Raw genomic sequence first — 10,155 nt, 5'->3', positions numbered from 1 at the left:
ACTTGTGGAGGAGTTGCCATGTTGGTCTAGGTCAGGGATCGATTCTCCGCAAGCGCGCAATTGCTAGATCTCCACTTGGCCACATGGATATGGATCCTTGCTTTCGGCTCATTTGCATACCCGGAGAGAGAGTCTATTTGTGGGCTGCACCTCCCCAAGGGGATTAGTCTGGACTCCTCCATAGGTCTGGGATTCCCCAGAATTATCAAAAAAAAAAAAAAATCATTCTTACTTTTTTCACAACATTTATGAGTTACTGCATCTGAGAATTATCTATTTTTGACTTTAGATTCGACATGGTGTTAAGTGTGAGAAAGCAAAATCAACCATCTGATTTATCTAAGTTTTATTGATGTGGTTAAACCAATTTTACTAATTATATCCTAAGCTTCTCATCTTGACCATCTTCATAGCTAGACTTCGATGGATCACTTTCTAATGATTGAAATTATGATCTTACCCATCTTTATTTTAGTTCATGTATGTTGACTCTTTGAAGTCTACCCAATTTTTGTGTCTCTTGGGGATATTGGACCTACACATTTAACTTATAGCTCACTTTATGCCAAACGATACGCACCAAGCAAAAGAGGATTTGGTATAAAATAGCACTTTCAGTTATTTTCATACGATACTTTTTTACTCACCAATTATAGAAGAAAACATTTGATTTTCATCTATCGTGTATATATTGGTATTATCATTGTAAGAGGTTTGTATTTAACATATAGTGAATAATGTAAGAAAGTATGGACCACTATTCTAATTATTTTTCAATTTTCACCGTAGAATAATATTTTATTTATTTAGCTTCAACGAATTTACAAAATATATACAACTTGCTCGGTTTATTTATTCATATACTTTTGTCATTCATTATCCATACCATACATGTTCCAGACTCCCAATTCCGTCCATGTCCGATCCTTATTATTAGCAGCCATCATTGCCTTAATTTATATCAACTTATTTTAAAAAAGTAACTAAAAACTAAAAGTATAAATTTTTTTCCTAGACCATTTTTCGTTGATATAATATTCATCCATGTTTGGCGTCAAGATATGTGTAAATCAAGAGATTCCACTGCCAAACATTTTTTTTTTATATTAGTATTATTATTTGATAATGGGAGGCCAAACTAAAAAAGTTGTAAGATATTACATAGTTAGGTCTTAAAAATTTAGAAATTCATCGATCAATCCATATCGCAGTTCTTAGCGTCATACAGTTGTCTCTCGTCAACATTCTTAATATTCTATTGGATAAGTAATGTATTCCCAACTATGTGTTTGGTTTTGGGATAAAGCATAAAAATGGAATATTAGAACCCAAACATAAAGACACAAATGACAAGTGGAAGGCTAAGAATTTGGTGCCTCTATTTTTTTTTTTCAAAAATTTAGCGTTTCGAATGGTAAACAAAGAAACGATGGCCAATGCAAAATTAAACATATTTTATTTTGTCGTTGTTGTGACTTAATCTTGTGAAACGCATGACCAAGATCTTTATGTTTTTTTTGTTGTTTGGTGAATAAATGATAAAGCATGGTTGATGCGGTTGAAACGCAATTTTGAAGTCATGTGTATTGTTCACAACCTTGAGTCCTTGATTGTTTGCTGATCTCACGTGGTCTTTTAGATCTGCGTTTGTCTAACGCATCATTTCTCGGAAAAGCCACGTGCATTTTGATTCCCAAACCAAAACCACTTTCTGATCACATTAATCGTGCTTTTAGTATTCGATATCTAAATCCATTTGGTAAGTTTAAAAGATAACACTCGATGTGTAAAGCAAAAGAAGAAATAAAAATATCAAATGGATTAAAACAATTTAAATACCAATTAAAGGGTTTATATTGGAGGAAAAAAAAAAAGAAGGGTTTTTATTATACGTCACCTGCTTGGCTGCTTCTTGTGTAGTGCAAGTTTTTTTCTTTCTTTCTTGGTGGTCTATTTGTTATTGAAATACAAATACAATAAAAGTCATCGAGTCACTTGACAGAAAAAAATAAGATTGACGAAAAAATTGTGTAACTCAAAAAGATTGACGAAAAAAGTTTATCTCCAAAGTCCAAATGAAACATTTTAAACCAATAAAATCAAGAAAAGTTGTTTAAACTAGCTAGTTTCATTTGAACTTTGGAGATATCGTCACGATGAGGATGATTTTCCACAATACATTATTAATTCACGTTTCGGGTTTGGTTCGGATATATTAATTTAATTTGAAGCTGATGCGTAGATTAGATGCATGTTAAGGTCAATGCTCTTACATATAACATTAATGACTCTCCCACTTCCATTATACGAAAAAGAGTTCACGGGAAATGAAGCAAGGAAACGTGTAAGGATAATTTGATAAACACTTATGCACTTGTAGTAGTTGTAGGGCTTGCATCTATCTTGAAAAAATAATATCTCTATGTTTCAAATTATTATATGTCGTTTAAAACTTTTTCACACATATAAAAAATTGAATTTTCATTTATAATATCATTGTTTCATTATTTAATAAATTAAAACAATATAAATAAAATTAGAAATTATTAAAATTCTGTATTGAAAATTTAAAACGACAGTTAATCTGAAACAAAATTTAAGATCTACAAAAACACTGAGCAAAAAAAAAATCAAATCCCAAACGGAGGGAGCAGTGAACAATAGAAATTAAGAAAATAATATAATTATATTTTTACAATAATATTTTTAATCTAAATGTTTTAAATTAATAATACAGAAAATAAATCTCACAAAATCTTAATATTAAAATTGGGCTTTCAAAGGCTTTAAATTTCAGACCCATTAGTCAAAGACCACACAAGGCCTATTAAGCCAGTTTAGTAAATTACCAACATGCACAAAAATATAAACGATATTACGAAAATACCACCAAGAGCTGTTCTTTTCCTGTAATTTCAGTTAAGAGCTTTCTTCTTCCTTTCCCTATCCTCAAACCCACACGCTCTTCAAGAATTAGGGTTTCTTTTCTTTTTGAATCTTCTCTAATTCCCAAATCCAAAGATATGAAGAGATCTTCAGGTAAAAAGGATTCAAATTTCATAGAGCAATTGATACTTTACGTCGCTAGTGCTGCATTGAGTAGCTTGGTTCTCTACGTTGGTCTTCGAGCAATTGACCCGAACCGTGACGCAGCTAAAAAGTCTCTCGAGCATAAAAGAGAAATCGCCAAACGTTTAGGTCGTCCTCTTATTCAAACCAATCAATACGAGGTAATTTTGATAATTCAATTCGATTTCAAAGTTGGTTCTTTTCGAGTTCTAATTGTTTATTGTGAAAACAGGATGTGATTGCGTGTGATGTAATAAACCCATTACACATTAATGTTGAGTTTGGTTCTATTGGAGGGTTAGAGTCAATTAAGCAAGCTTTGTATGAGCTTGTGATTCTACCATTGAAAAGACCTGAGCTTTTTGCTTATGGGAAGTTACTTGGTCCTCAAAAGGGAGTTTTGTTGTATGGTCCTCCTGGTACTGGGAAGACTATGCTTGCTAAAGCGATTGCGAGGGAATCTGAAGCTGTTTTTATTAATGTTAAGGTTTCTAATTTGATGAGCAAGTGGTTTGGTGATGCTCAGAAGCTTGGTAGGTGTTAGATTTTATGATTTAGAAGGAGGTTACATTTACCTGTGTTACTGATTTATGAGTTGTTTGTTTTCTTTAGTGTCTGCCGTGTTTAGCTTGGCCTATAAACTCCAACCTGCTATTATTTTTATCGATGAGGTTGATAGTTTTCTTGGCCAGCGACGTTCGACTGATAATGAAGCAATGTCGAATATGAAGACTGAGTTTATGGCTTTATGGGATGGATTTACTACAGACCGTGAGTTGAAATTGTTGTCCTCGTTGTCGTATTTAACGTTGTAAACTAAGTGCAATTCTGAGGTTTGATGTTTTGGTTTTATAGAGAATGCGAGGGTGATGGTTCTTGCTGCAACGAACAGACCTTCGGAGCTTGATGAAGCAATATTGAGGCGTTTTCCTCAGTCATTTGAGATCGGGATGCCTGATTACCGGGAGAGAGCTCAAATATTGAAAGTGGTTTTGAAAGGAGAGAGGGTTGAACCAGATATTAATTATGATCACATAGCTCGTTTATGTGAAGACTATACTGGATCAGATATTTTTGAACTCTGCAAAAAAGCAGCTTACTTCCCAATCCGAGAAATCCTAGAGGCGGAGAAAAAGGGCAAACAAATTTCTGTAAGTAATAAACCGTTTTTAGGGACTGTCAATGTTTCCTTCTTCCACCCGATTTTTTGAGTACTGACATCTTCAAGTTGCCTACATTTTACAGGTGCCTAGACCATTGTCACAACTAGACTTGGAGAAGGTTCTTGCTACCTCAAAGAAGACACAAGTTGCTGCAAGCGAGTACACTGGTTTAAGCTCGCAATCTTCAGTCTGGAGAAGTCCAAGCAATGCCGACGAGGTCCAAGCAGCTATAAACGGCATCTCAAAGCTTTTTGTCTCTCGCCTTAGAAACATCCAGCCAGACTCTCAAGATTCATATCAACATGATTCAGAAGGAGATTCGGAATAGAAGCAAACTCTTCACTAGAGCTTTGTATAGTCCAAAAAGAGTATTACCAAAAAGAATATACACTTTTGTAAACCTCATATGTCTCTGCATAAGTTGGTGCATTTCCTAAGGAGCATTGTTGCCTTAAGATATGTTTAGGAAATTATTTCATTTCTTGTTCAAGCAATGATCTATATACATTTACCAATTTGGGTTTCTTCAGATTTTGAATAAAAATGTCAGCTTTTTTTGTTTCTTCGTGTAAAAATGGCATCTTTAGAGTGTTTTTGTCAATGGTATTATCTGGGCTTTGATCGTTTACTTTACAATATAGATGGGCTTGTGTAGTCAACTTGAGACAAACAAAAAAAAAAACAAATTTTTGTTTCCGTGACTCTGTAGATCGTCTCGAACCCAACTTTCAGAATCTTCGTCGATTTGATCGATTCTTCTTCGTATCTCTCTGCAATAAACCCTTCGAATCTAACTCTCTCGGCTAATCTCGATCAAGTTTGGTTTTCTCATCGTTGTATCATTACTATGTGATTTAGTCTTGTCTGGGGTTTGTTTGATTACTTCTCATAAATTGAGATTAGGGTTTTATTTATGTTTCTCTGTGATCATAACTGAATCATGAGTTCCGAATTTGAATCAGCTCCTAGCTTAAAAATCAAACCTTTTTGGTGTTTCAAGTTGAAAATGTCGATAATTTTGTCTCATTTGTTGGATTCTTATGCTATGAACAGGTTTTTGTTATTGGGAATCGAATCTTCTGATCATGGTAAGTGTTGTTTTCGACAAAATTTCTCGTCTTTGCTTAGTGTCGTTGTTTCTGTAATTGTTACTAAAGTTTATACCTTCACAGAATTATCTTCTTGGAGCTTTCAAGCCGGCATGTAATATTTCAATCACATTTACTGATGGGAAAAACCGTAAACAGGTACACATCGCTCTTTACGTTTATCTATTTTGCTTCTCCTTCGGATTTATTGTTCCCGGACTTAGGTTTATAGGTTTTCTTATTGTATCTACTTTGGTCTCTGTTGCGGTAGGTACCCATTAAGAAAGATAATGGACAAATAGTTATGAATCCACTTTTCCAGAGTCAAGAAACTATTGCTGGGAAGGTACTTTGGTTTTGTTGTTATCTCTAATCACCAGGAGGTTTATGGAATTGCTTAAAAGGAGTTTTTATTTCATAACTTGTCTCTCTTAGATTAACATTGAACCATATCAAGGGAAAAAGGTGGAGCACAATGGTGTAAAAGTTGAGCTTCTTGGTCAAATAGGTGTGCAAATGCTGTGAATTATGTCGGTTTTCTTATCTGGTTTCTAACTCATGTCTTTATATGTTTATCGACGACATTTGTGTTACTTTTTTACAGAAATGTACTTTGACAGAGGAAACTTTTATGACTTCACTTCCTTGGGTGAGTCAAAACTTAGGGTTCCATTATGACATGACTGTGTTGTTTTCTTCAGTAGTCACTGATTGTTCCAACTATCTTTCTGGTTTCTATATCTAATTTATAGTGCGTGAGATTGATGTACCTGGGGAAATATATGAAAGAAAGACATACCCTTTTGAATTTTCGAGCGTTGAGATGCCATATGAGACATACAATGGCGTGAATGTGCGCCTAAGGTATGATCATATTATTCTTTGACTCAGATTGAAACAATAATTTCAAGTTCCTAATTTTGCATATTGTAGTACATTATTTTTGTTTCTGTTTTCCTCAGGTATGTCCTCAAAGTAACAGTCACACGTGGTTATGCTGGAAGCATCGTGGAATACCAGGACTTTGTGGTATTTTTCTTCACTTGTGCGTATGTATATCTTCCTGACACAATAGTCTTTAAGATAAACTTAGCTTTTTTTTTAATTGGTTTGAAACAGGTCCGTAACTATGTTCCGTCTCCTCCAATCAATAACAGCATTAAGGTGAGTTCTGATATGATTCAAGTTTTTCGTTTTAGAAAAAGATTCTAGGTTATTTAGTAGAACCCAAACTCTCCCATTTACGGGTCTTGGTTTTGATAGTGAATGACCTTTTGATGTTCCCATTTCCTTATTAGCATTAGATATGCTTAATTCCATTGGACCCTTACCCATTGTACAGATGGAAGTTGGAATCGAGGATTGCCTGCATATCGAGTTTGAGTACAATAAAAGCAAGTAAGATAAATTAATTTTCATAATTTTTGGGCTCGATCGATGAGGAAAATTTTAAGCAACATCTAATTCTGTATGCGCTGGATGCAGGTATCACCTAAAAGATGTTATCCTTGGGAAAATATACTTTCTTCTGGTGAGAATCAAGATAAAGAACATGGATCTTGAGATCAGACGGCGAGAATCAACCGGAGCAGGAGCTAATACTCACGTCGAGACAGAAACACTAGCCAAATTTGAGTTAATGGATGGTGCTCCAGTTAGAGGTATATTCATCATATGTTACAAAACTCATTCGGACCTATTGCTAGTTTTGTAACCAAGTATTGAGACACCATTGTTGCAGGCGAATCGATACCTGTAAGAGTGTTCTTGACACCATACGATCTGACGCCAACACATAAGAACATAAACAACAAATTCAGCGTAAAGTATTATCTAAATCTTGTGCTGGTGGATGAAGAGGATCGCCGGTACTTCAAGCAACAAGAAATCACGTTGTACAGGCTCAAGGAAGAGACATCTTGATGTGTACAAAACAAAAGAGAAGAGAGAAATGATTGTTCAGAACTTTGTAAAGCCTTTTCAAGACTTTCTGTATGCAAATTGGTTGGGACTTGTAGTGATGATGTTGAATCATATTTGTAGTTTGTTCAACGACCCAAAATGTTGTTTGCTTTGTTTGGATTCTTGTGACTTCCATTGTCTTCTTCTCCTTCTATAAATGTACTTTTTATTGCCTTATGTTACTGAAGAAGCAGCTTTATTTATAGAAACAGATTACAAACGTTGTAATGGAAAATGTGTTTAAGGAATACAGGAGAATCTTGGTTTAGAAAACAGGACAACCATGAACAACAACACCTTTAGCAGTTGGACATTTAGCAACAGCACAACCTTCACCAGAATTTCCCCACCAATCAATAGCAATCTCACTACGTTGCAGCGTAAGAAACAAAAGCACAGACATGAATCCAGTTCCTGCATCCATTCCTCCAGACAGAACATAGTTATATCTCTGCCACCATTCTCTTCTGTACTTGAACACGAAATGTCCAAACACAAACGCCATAACGAGCCAGCTCGTGAAGTTAACCGCAGAAGCTGGTGGCATTATAGCTGTGGCTCCAACCAGAACAGGGATGTGAATGTTTGAGATCCATTTCTTGTTTGGGAAGAGTCTTGTGGCTAAGTAGACCAATGCTGGAGCTATTGCACCTCCTACGAAGAACCAGTTTATGTTTGAGTATTCTCCAAGATCACCAAACATTCTTCTTGGTCCTACAAGTCCCCAGATCACTGATGCGTCGAAGAAGACTCGATCCGATGGACAAGTCCACTGACTTCCTGGTGGAAGCAGAGAAGTATCACAGAGATTTGGGATTTCAGCCATTAGCCACCAAGCTGTGATTGCGTAAACGATGACTGCTACTAAAGTGCCCACAACCTGTGAAAACATGAGCAACAAGATTGAAGGTAAACCATCAGGGTTAGCCCGCCTGGCTAGTAAGAAGACAAGATTGTATGGGGGAAATATTAAGACTTGCCTGTGCCATAAACATGGTTCTTGGTGGGATCTTCATGTAAGTTCCAAGCTTCAAATCAGAGAGGAAAGTCAAAGATTGAGACATGCTGATGTATCCGTAAGTCTTGAAGCATATGTTAGCAACTGGTCTCTCTGGATATGCATACCCAATTATGTATTCCGTGATAATGTTCAGACCCGGAGCCTACAAAATAAAAACAGTTTAATGATCATGACCGGTTTTTGAAGCCAAGTCATAAGCATGTGACTCTCTCTTCTAACCTGGTTAGTAGTGGCCATGATCACACCAACGAGAGGAGTGAAGAAGATAGCTATCAAACAAGCCAAGAAAGCTCCCCACCATGGAAGCTGAATCTGTGTCTTATAGTAAATACATATGAAGACAATAACTGCAAGATTCACGGCGAAAATCGAAAGAAACCACCAGAGAGGAACTTCTTTGTAATTCCTCTTCATGATCTTTGTATGTATATCCATTTTCTTGTTTTTTCGAAACGCTCCTTTGGTTTGAGTCCAAAGATCTTTGCCGTTGAAAAGCAGGACATGGACAATACTAGCAGACAAGGTCGCAAAGCCGAGTCCATAAGTCACGGCAAAGAAAGTGCTCATGTGGACTGGTCCGGTCTCTGCGTAAGCCTTACGATCGAGGCGGAAATTGGCATCGATGATGCTCGTTACATTGTATTCCTTCCCACTGGCTACAAAGAGTTTACCGGAGTAGATTGGGAAGGTTTTGGCATTGTAGAAATCTAGATAGTAACAGAGAGGTGTGATTACGTACATCACAAGAAAGAACCCAACCGCAATATTTGCTGAGGCAAAGAATGGGCTAGCGAGTGGGCTTCCAAGATATGACGCGATGGTTGACCAGTCCAGACCAAAGGAACCAATACCTAGACCAGCTGACCCTGAACCAAGCTGGTTTACTAGAATCGATTTAGGGCTAATCCAACATAACCAAGAGACGGTGGTTAAGACCGTGAAGAGATAACCAGGTAGGAGATAATAGGAGAAGCTAGTGATGAGCGTGATGACAAAGAACTGATTTCGACTAATTCCCCATTTTGATTTGTTCTCTTTCTCGTGCAATGCTCTGTGAATAATCAAAATCACATATTTTTAGAAATGCTTAATCAAAAACATAAGAGAATCATTAGAAAGTACCTGAAGAGAGACACTTGAACAAGATTGCTTGGCCACCACATTTCACCAGGATCAACTAAATGTTTCCTATACAAACCAGCCCAACCAAATCCCAATACCTTGCAGCACAAGAAACAAGGAAAAAAATTCTCAGTACACATAACCCTAAACCTAGAAACTCTATAACAATAAACACGAAATCAATATTTACCTGAGTGGTGATCATAACGAGCAAAGCAGGTAAGAAATCAAGCCTTCTCTTGTAATAAAGCTTAACAGCACTAAGAATATGACTAGCGTATACAGACCCAGAGCCTGAGTTTGCAAACACAGTTATAAGAACATGTTCTTTGGTACTAAACGGACCAGGATTCATTGTGAAAGACCACCTCGTCCCTTCGAAGAATCTCCTTGTGGGAAGAACTCTAGCCATGAGATGACCAATGGGAACAACAGCAATCTGAGCCGAAACAGAGGAGATGGACAAAGGATTGGTTCTGTACCAGAAAAACTGGTTTAGAAATGACAAAAGAACACAAGCGCTAATGCCAAGAACCCACATCCTAAATGTAACCGTCGGTGAAGTTGGATCGTCGGTTTTGGGCACAGTTAGTTCCACTTGTGGAACTATACTTATCTCATTGTCGCCGTAAGAAACCGAGTCCCACTCCGACTCCGATCTTGTATCTGTAAAGTCTTTCATTGGTCTTCAAAAACAGAGGATTGATGTTCTGTTTTTGTCTCTATGATA

General features: G+C 36.6%; 3 protein-coding genes across 5 annotated transcripts; 2 read left to right on the top strand and 1 right to left on the bottom strand.

Moving 5' to 3' along the window:
* Positions 1 to 2,783: 2,783 nt before the first annotated feature.
* Positions 2,784 to 4,793, top strand: LOC9302052 (ATPase family AAA domain-containing protein 1-B). Its single transcript, XM_002865932.2, has 5 exons — positions 2,784 to 3,230; positions 3,302 to 3,602; positions 3,682 to 3,840; positions 3,925 to 4,220; positions 4,315 to 4,793. Exons 1-5 carry the CDS (start codon positions 3,024 to 3,026, stop codon positions 4,558 to 4,560), a joined length of 1,209 nt encoding a protein of 402 aa, XP_002865978.1. The 5' UTR covers positions 2,784 to 3,023; the 3' UTR covers positions 4,561 to 4,793.
* Positions 4,794 to 4,878: 85 nt separating this feature from the next.
* Positions 4,879 to 7,459, top strand: LOC9300325 (vacuolar protein sorting-associated protein 26A). Of its 3 annotated transcripts, none has more exons than XM_021033019.1 (12): positions 4,879 to 5,050; positions 5,286 to 5,320; positions 5,405 to 5,479; positions 5,592 to 5,666; positions 5,756 to 5,828; positions 5,925 to 5,969; positions 6,073 to 6,184; positions 6,283 to 6,349; positions 6,440 to 6,484; positions 6,663 to 6,718; positions 6,806 to 6,981; positions 7,062 to 7,459. In XM_021033019.1, the coding sequence occupies exons 2-12, from the start codon at positions 5,318 to 5,320 to the stop codon at positions 7,241 to 7,243; spliced, it is 909 nt and encodes a 302-aa protein (XP_020888678.1). In that variant the 5' UTR covers positions 4,879 to 5,050; positions 5,286 to 5,317; the 3' UTR covers positions 7,244 to 7,459. The 3 variants fall into 3 exon arrangements, with proteins under 3 accessions (XP_020888678.1, XP_020888676.1, XP_002865977.1); XM_021033017.1 differs by having other exon boundaries at positions 4,879 to 5,101; XM_002865931.2 differs by lacking the exon at positions 4,879 to 5,050 and having other exon boundaries at positions 5,108 to 5,320.
* Positions 7,460 to 7,525: 66 nt separating this feature from the next.
* LOC9302051 (oligopeptide transporter 8) lies at positions 7,526 to 10,147 on the bottom strand. The gene is given in 5 exon segments (XM_021033028.1): positions 7,526 to 8,162; positions 8,263 to 8,445; positions 8,523 to 9,354; positions 9,426 to 9,535; positions 9,538 to 10,147. Coding segments are annotated over 5 exon segments (2,310 nt in total). The 5' UTR covers positions 10,108 to 10,147; the 3' UTR covers positions 7,526 to 7,547.
* Positions 10,148 to 10,155: the final 8 nt, after the last annotated feature.

The sequence above is a fragment of the Arabidopsis lyrata genome (assembly GCF_000004255.2).
Source record: "Arabidopsis lyrata subsp. lyrata unplaced genomic scaffold ARALYscaffold_8, whole genome shotgun sequence".
In the NCBI taxonomy this organism is placed as follows: Eukaryota; Viridiplantae; Streptophyta; class Magnoliopsida; order Brassicales; family Brassicaceae; genus Arabidopsis; species Arabidopsis lyrata.
Note: the sequence above shows the minus strand (reverse complement) of the source record. Positions and strands in the feature narration are given on the sequence as shown.

Excerpts from the sequence above, each read along its gene's own strand:
- LOC9300325 (XM_021033019.1), top strand. Across the intron at positions 5,970-6,072 it reads TTATGACTTCACTTCCTTGG|TGCGTGAGATTGATGTACCT; the intron begins GTGAGTCAAAAC and ends TCTAATTTATAG. Across the intron at positions 6,350-6,439 it reads TGGAATACCAGGACTTTGTG|GTCCGTAACTATGTTCCGTC; the intron begins GTATTTTTCTTC and ends GGTTTGAAACAG.
- LOC9302052 (XM_002865932.2), top strand. The coding sequence starts at position 3,024 with ATGAAGAGATCTTCAGGTAAAAAGGATTCAAATTTCATAGAGCAATTG. Across the intron at positions 3,603-3,681 it reads TGGTGATGCTCAGAAGCTTG|TGTCTGCCGTGTTTAGCTTG; the intron begins GTAGGTGTTAGA and ends TGTTTTCTTTAG. Across the intron at positions 4,221-4,314 it reads AAAAGGGCAAACAAATTTCT|GTGCCTAGACCATTGTCACA; the intron begins GTAAGTAATAAA and ends TACATTTTACAG.